The sequence below is a fragment of the Festucalex cinctus genome, chromosome 21, assembly GCF_051991245.1.
Source record: "Festucalex cinctus isolate MCC-2025b chromosome 21, RoL_Fcin_1.0, whole genome shotgun sequence".
Classification (NCBI taxonomy): Eukaryota; Metazoa; Chordata; class Actinopteri; order Syngnathiformes; family Syngnathidae; genus Festucalex; species Festucalex cinctus.
The window spans coordinates 11,700,307-11,708,468 of NC_135431.1; the positions used below are offsets into that span (position 1 = coordinate 11,700,307).

General features: G+C 45.9%; 1 protein-coding gene across 1 annotated transcript in view; it reads right to left on the reverse strand.

Moving 5' to 3' along the window:
• foxo3b (forkhead box O3b) overlaps nucleotides 1-4,639 on the reverse strand; it is a 41,304-nt gene extending 36,665 nt beyond the window's left edge. Inside the window, exons 1-2 of the mRNA XM_077511493.1 lie at nucleotides 4,408-4,639; nucleotides 3,628-4,320 (exon numbers count right to left, since the gene is read on the reverse strand). Of these exons, the coding sequence (XP_077367619.1) occupies nucleotides 3,628-4,179 (552 nt within the window). The 5' untranslated portion in view covers nucleotides 4,180-4,320; nucleotides 4,408-4,639. The remainder of the gene's footprint in view (nucleotides 1-3,627; nucleotides 4,321-4,407) is intronic.
• Nucleotides 4,640-8,162: the final 3,523 nt, after the last annotated feature.

Consider the following 8,162-nt stretch of genomic DNA (forward strand, 5'->3'; position numbering starts at 1 on the left):
ATTTTTAATGATGGAGTGTACATCCTGACCAAAACAACACCAGTGGACCACATGTACTACACACATGCGTGTAGTGTTTCTTCACTAAGTGACATTGCCAACTACTGGCCTGGCCGGTGTTGTTTTGCATGACGTAATGAAACGTGTTTCTATTGATTGTTTTGGTTTGTTGACCAAATGGAGGACAGCAGCAATATCGACATTTTGTCCCACTCCTAGTCCATTTCTGCTTTGGCTTGTCATGTAATTACCACAGTCCAAAAATATGGCGGTAAATTAAAGATCATTACCTATAAGTGTGAATGCATGATTCATTCAAATCCAAACACAAGGTGGGCTCCTCTTGTTAAACGAACTGCCCATTGATTGGAAATAGAACCAGAACAGAGCCTGGAGGCCGACCGCGCTGGGTGAACTATTCAGCCATTCGGAGGGGTGCATGGAGCTGGTGGGTTCCCATAACCCCCACTCACACCTACACACTCTCACAAACCACTCCATTGGGAATTACAGGCAGAGGGCACTTGTATTACACCATTTTGGGAGCAAAGCTTATTAATTTCCCCCGACTCGGCCACCTCCTCCCTTCTTCGAGTTGAGCCTTCTCTCGTAGAGTTCTTTCACTTTGGCACAGAGCCCGTCTGATTCTGTTCCAAGCAGTATGAATACTTAATTTCTGTACTTAAGTAGATTTAGCCGTTATCTAGCAGTATTTTCTTTTGCGGTTACTTTGTACTTTTGCACCCTGTATTTGAAAACAGATGAACTGGTGTCTGAGTGGAATTGGATCATTTTCGCGGTGTTGCGGTCCACTTTGCAATTTGAGGCTCAGTGTGAAATCAGGAGTCCGTTTGAGCGCTGATGAGCCCGAACATGAGCAGGCAAGCGCGCCGCATACGTCTGAGCATGTCTGCCCATGCGGGGAAGTATGCAAAGGTTAAAAACACACCGAGGAGGCTCAGCTGTTATTGGCGGAAGTGGCGAGCGACGCATCCCTCTTAACGTGGGTGCGTTAGAGCCTCATAAAGTGAAATTGGCAGATAGAAAAGGTGTGTGTGCCGGAGTGTAGCTATGACATAACTTGGTCTTGGGTAGCTGCTGGGAAGAGTTGGGCCAGTTACAGCGGGGTTAAGTAACAGCAGAGCACAAAGTTCACAGGCAGCCAGGAATACTTTCTCTCACACATGCTCACACATAAATACACACAGATGCACCTAATCTTCTGATTTAAGTCACACGCAAACAGAGTGTTGCAAGCGCGTTTACAAGTACTATTTTGAGGGTCAATGCCACCTCCCCGAATGCCTGACGTTACTCTGCGCTCCACAACTCTGGACCTGCCCCCCTCTTGGCCTGTCACCCACTTGGGGGGGCGGGAAGAAAAACACAGACTGTGCCAAGATCTGCATTTGCTAAAAAAAGACGACCACGTTTGAAATGGTGGTCACTGTAAGCTTGTTATTTTCTAGAGATGGCCAACACCAGATCCCATATGTGACTCTAGGAACCTTGGCGAGCTAACCAGGTCCTATAAATTGGTGAAGTTCATAAGTTGATCAGATATTTCCTTGACTGAATTCGGCTTCTCTTGACCTAGTTTTGCCGAGGTTAATTCTTCACCAATGAGAGATATGAAGTGACGTAACCTGGGAGAGAAACCCAGAAGGATTACTGGGATTTGCTCAGCAAATCTCCTCAACAAAAGATGCCCTGGTCGCGCGAAACTGCCAGTTCTCTGAGTGTTCTCCTCCTTGATGTTTTGGTAGTGGTGAGAGTTTCTGGTAAGAGGGCTAAAAAAAGACCGCCCAGATTTACGGTCAGATCAGGTGCAACATTAACCCCCCCCCACCACCCTCACAGCCTGGTCCTCATATCCGAAATTCCAGGAGTTAACAGTCCTTGCATGGTGTAAACCCGACCCGGCCTTGACATGCACACACAAACAAACTTTTTGCCAAATCACACAGCAATATTTGAGAAGCCTTAATCGGAACAGTCAAGGGTTTGTAATGCCCTCTCATGTGGGCACGGAGAGCCACATTCACTTTGAGTCGTTTATTAAACTGACGAACTGAGAACACTCGCAAACCAACTCACTAGGCCACGCCTCTTAACAACACACGAGTCGAATACCACAGTACAAACAGAATCAATTAAACTTCTGTCAATTATTCATTTGTTGTCAGAATTGTCAGTCGCTCCTCGCTTGACTGCTGCGCCTCTTTCGCACAGCCCACACATCTTCCCTCGGCGGGCAGGGAGGCGTCCCCCACCCCGCCCCTTCCAGATCCTTGCCTTTCAAAGCTCTCCCCTCCAAAGGTTCACCGAAAGTCCCAGCAGCGCACTCGTTATGTAATCGTCCCCCCCTCGTGGCAGCAGCAACCTTGCTTACCTGACCCAAGACACTGGCGGGTCCCTGCCAGGGCTTTACATAACAAACAGCAAACACGGCGACACATGTGTTGCTATAATCATACGTCGTCGTGGCATCTGGTTGGAAATATAAAAGTCTTCCCATGACGTGCTTGTATTACTGTAGGCCTACATGTTTACATTCTGTCCTTGCCAGTATTAATGGATTAGCTTGAATGGCCGTTTGGAAGCACACAAACTAGGCTAGTGTGTTTCCAGATAAACCGGTTACAAACATCTCTGTCTGTCTCGCCGTGCCTTAGAGGCCTACTGTCATACACATGGCTCGCAACAGAAGAGACAAAGGACCTCTGCATTCACGTCACCAACGGCCGTATCATTAGGCACACCTACGCCGCGTCAGGGCTGGTCATGTCATATGACTGAGTGGGAGGTGTTGAACAGTATGATATATTCCTACATTTTAAACCACATAAAAACATTGAGGGTTTAATTAGTAACTATCTTGATGCATTATACTCATAGCTCTGTTTCTTGTTACCTCACGTTATTAGGCATCATCTTTTTCCACGTGCATTCATTTTTTTTTTTTTATAGTGAGTCTTCATTAAGGGAGTCTCTCCCAGCGAAATTTGGGCGAGGTACACTGAACTGGTTGCCATAAATACACATTGTATACATATATAAATATGCAATTTACCACAGCTCTAGGATGGGAGGAAAGTTGGAAAACGTATCCTTAATCTGACCTTTGAAAGTATGTTTTTAATCAAATAAGCAACACACACACACAGTCTAAACTACACAAACATTTGTCTATTGTTCATAATACAGTTAGTTCAGTACATTATTATCGAATTAAATCCTCTGCCATGTACCCTGGTACTCCTGACTCGTGTTAAACTGTACTTTTTGCGCAAAAGCTCATTTTGTTTCAGTTTGACTGATAACCTAAAAACAGTCAAGTTTCATGTTATCAAATTAATTGACCACCTAATTGACCATTAGCATTCTGCAAAAATAGCCGTGTTTTTGTTAACTAAAAGGACACATTTCATGCAAATTGTTCATCAAGATGGCAATAAAGGTCACGATGAGAAGCAGACCTTCCAAATAGACTCCCGTAAAAGTGTGCAGGAGTCTCGCGCGCCTGTGTACAAGCCACATGCTTTTTTGTTTTTGTTTTGATGGAGGAAGGAGGGGGGGCGGGCTGATAGAGTTGTGCGTGCGCACGCAACGAGAGACTCTTCTTACCTTCCATCCAGCCGAGCTGTTGCTGTCTCCTTTGTCCTTAAAGTACGGGATGGACCTGACCATCCAGTCGTAGATCTGGGACAGCGTCAGCCTCTTGTCCGGCGCGCTCTCGATGGCCTTGGTGATGAGGTCGGCGTAGGACAGGTTCCCCCAGGCGTTGCGGCGCGACGAAGCCTTCCTGGGGGTCTGCTGCACGGCCAGGCCACCCGAGGCGAGCGCTCCGGAGGCGGCGGGCGGAGAGTGCGCCGAGAGCGGCGAGCCTCCGCTCTCCTGGCCGGGCGAGGAGAGCGCGCCGTCGGCCAGCGGGCTGCCGCTGCTCTGGTCATCCGTCGCCGCGCCGGAGACGCCGCCGACGATGGCCGCGTGCTGGTGTTGGTGGTGGGCGCCCTCCTCCTCGTCGTCGTCCTCCTCCTCCGGGATGATGTCGTGTGCGTCCGGCTTGGCGGCGCTCGAGTCCGGCCGGGGCAGGGGCCAGGTGCAGGAGCGCGGCCGCTGCTGGGGCTCGAAGTCCGGGTCGATGGCCACGGCGTCGGGGAGCGCGGCCTCGGCCATGATGTCCTCCTTACTTTTCAACTTTACGAGCGACGACACCGAGAGCTGTCAAAGTCGCGTCCCATCAATGCGCGCTCACGTTCTTTGTTGCTATTCCGCTGCAGGCTCGCGCGCGCTTCAAACTGCTTGTCTTTTAAACGCCTGCGGAGAGGACACAAATTGAACGACAATCGCGAATCACACCCCCCAAATAAGCACAAAGTTCCAAATCGGACACGAAAGTCTTACCTCGAGTGTCTCGAGAAAGCAAGACTTTAAAACATCCTGGAAAGTCGCGCGCACGCCATCGCCTTCTCTTTCCTCCCAAGACTGCCACCTCACTCAGGCTTACTACTCTACTGTATCTCGATGTGCTCTCTACCTCTCACTTACACGCACACAAGTACACGCGCACACGCATATTACGCAGACAGCCACAAGCGTGCGAGGCGATCAAGGTCCGGCCCCTCTGGTGGATCCTGTTCCTGCAAGGCTGCGCCTTTTAAAGAGACACTACAGGAGCAGGACACGTCTCAACATGTCAGCGGAGACCAGGCAGTGACTATAAGAGTCAAACTTTACATTCAAATCAGGATTAAAAGTAATATAACTACCAGGAACAGGTGTTTACTTCGGCATTGACAAGAGGGCTTGACAGATTTTAATTGCAGTGATTATGTTTTGAATATAATTAAGCACTTTAAATCAAGCTGATCACAGCAAATTGAGTTCTTATAAATAAATTGGGTGGGGGAAAAAAATACCGCATCGCCCTATGGATTTTCTGTCTAGAATAGAATTTGGGTGCTTTTGGAGCACAACATTACATACATGAACATAAACACGACTGGTTTCTCAAATCGCCTTTCCCCATTGAAATGAATGGGATTACTATTAATCCGCCATAAAAAAAAATACTATTTTATTTTTAACTAGGAAAATAGCATTCTATAACAATGTACTTTATATTTAAAAAAATAGATAGTAATGACATGATTAAAGAGGATATATGCAGGTTGTGTATCACGATTAATTCATTTGCGGTGCCTTATGCGCCGTTCTCACCAAAAGCGGGGAAGGCGTTTCGGCGCGTTTGCATTGTAGTCAATGGAGTTCACGTGCAATGGAACAAAAGTGTGTGGGGAGGCACGGAGGACACGTTTTGCGTGTTGGGACACGGGGCGCAGCAGAGAAAATCCGCACGTTCGTGACGAAAATCCGCACAATCGCATATTCGCCAAAGTAAAAAAAAAAATTGAACTTTTTTCGCTTTTCGCCTCGCGGCAGTCAATCGGCTTCGAGTACCGGCTACATCACACACAGCGTCCTCTCTCTTGTCACCCCGAGCGCAACAACACTCCAGCCGGGAATGAATGGTGAGCAAAGAAGTAGCATTCAAGTGCTGCTAAGTCTGTTTACTTGCTAATGAACTGCACCGAGGAAGCAGCAATGTTTATCATCCATGTCAAAGCTATTTTTAGCGCAATGGCCGGCCACCAGATTGCCACTAAAAAAGCGAAAGCGCTATCACGTACCTCAAAAAAGGAGAAAATAGTGCCACGGCTGTCCCAGGAAAGAAGTGCAAGTAGTTGGCGGTGCTCACTTTTTGTTGACTAGCTAAAGTGCTCCACTTCCTTGTTCACCAAGGGACACGCCTCCTCCGCTCCGGTGCGCAAGAAAGCGCGAATGAGTGGCCATCGTTCCAAAAAACTACGCGGTGAAACGCTCGCGAAGGAAGCTTTCCAGTTCGCCTTTTCGGATTTGGTGATAACCCTGCATTATGGTGTGCGAGATTTGACCACCGGATGGCAGTATAACACAGCAGACAAAGGAAGAGTGCTCAACTACTGTAAAGAACTCAGCAATCTGCAGTAGTATTAGTCGCTTTTCACCGAGTGCGATTTTGAGTTTTATCTATTCCATAACACTGACAGATAGATGCTATTCATTAGCACTTTTAACTTAAAATTTACTGTCAAACTAAGCATAAAAAAACCCTCTGTATTTTAAACAAGAGCATCGGTTAGTGTTTCAGCCTCCTAGCTGAAGGCTGAGGCTAATTAGCATCTACATTGCGTACTAAACCAAAAGTTTAGTACCACATAGGGAAACACAATATAACAGTTCTCACAGTCATATATTCTTTATCTTCCGTGAAGAATAACAATATTAGTGCCGTACTGATGATTGTAATGGATTCATTTTCTTTGTGTGTGCGCATACTCTAGGAGTTTAGTGTTTTCATTACTGATAGTTGTGGTAAGTTAAAGTACCCTTCATTAAATCTATATTCTGTGTAGTGCAAATAATTCTTGTACTTCAACCCGAGTGTACCTTTAAGTACCTGTCAATCATTGTGACGGTGAGCGCTGAGACTCCGCCTCCTCCCAAGGATCACGTCATCTCCTTGAATATTGAGAGGGAGCCTGCGATCGAGAGTCCTCCCTCCCTTCCTCCTTTTCCTTCTTGCGCTTGACGTGATCAAAACAAGCGAGCGGTCCTCTTTGTCTCCCTGCCATGCACTGCGCACGTCCACCTGTGCGGGAATGCGCGTTCATGAGGGAGCGACCATAAAGTGCCTATACTTTTGTGTCTGATTTGTTGGGATGGACTAGACAAAATATTAGGTACACCTCCACCATGGCGTGAGATCCATTTATAGAGCCTGCTTTGTCAAAAGGTAATAATTCCACGCATAGTTTGGTTTGTGGGCAGAATTTGAGTTGGCCCACCGTGCAAATTTCCAAAAAACTTGCCATAAAAAACATTCCACCAATGCTCACATCATGTAATAAACATGAAAAATTAGCATTTGAAAGGGATAAATACACATTCGATGGACTTCAATTCCTGTGCCGTGCTGCTCGAGGTGCCTTTGAAGATCACTCGACGTTATGGATTATTTATAAGCGTATTTATAGGCTGCCACATGCTGAATAGAAGCTCACAGGCGGTCGGCAGCGAGCTGGATTACAGCAGACCCACACATTGTCTGATGCTTTTTGTTCATTCCACATCAAAGCGAACACCTGATGCAGCACTTTGACCCCTGGAGAGAACTTTAGGCCATGTGCTCAAACCTACTGGCTTCATCCATCCCTTACATACAGGAGTTAAATTAGTGCTCAAATGAAATTATAAATGAATACCTGAATGGCACTAAACAACATGACATGTTTTAGGTCCTGATTGTCATTTTTTTAACCTGTGCATTTAAAATCAGGACACATCATACCCAGTCTGAAGTGATGATATAACCCGACATGACCCCTCTTTAAGGCCACATTGTTGAAGACAAGCATGTAAGCACATAAGAGATGCAACTTTACATCTAAAACAACATGACCCGTCACTAAAGTGAAGTGAAAGTGGGTTAATCATGTTTGTTTGTGTCTAACTTGTCGTCACCCAAACACATATTACAATATATATTTGCATTTTTCAATAGCTATTTGTGTGTGATACTGTTTTAGTGAGCAGATTTCTCTTTGTTGTGCATTGGCCAAGGCAGAAGGCTGGAATGGTGCATGGAGATGACCTCATCCTTGATGAGGGAGAAGCGCATCACTTGTAGCATTGGTTGCCTTCTGCTGCCACCTACAGGACAAAAAAGGGATGTTCACAAACGCGTGATATAATAGATGTCTAAAAGTCTTACTTTGCAACGTAACTGCAAAATATAGCGTTTCTAAAAAAAATTAAAAAGGAAAGGATTCATTGGATAATTTAAGTGAATCAAAGGCAATTGCAGTTGTGTGCTGAAAAAGCAAACACTGGATAATTTTCCTAACTTGTCCACTAGAGGGCAGCAGCCAACTACTGTATGCTACAGATGGCTTCTATTATTATTATTTTTTTCCTTCTTTGGATGAGATGTTTACTTACCTTCCTGGTTCAGTAAATTATGACTGGGGAATGTGTGTGGAGTAAACATCAATTTAAAAACAGTTACTGTAAGTCATTTATTTATAGAGCGTCAGTTCACAACAAAAGTTACCTCAACA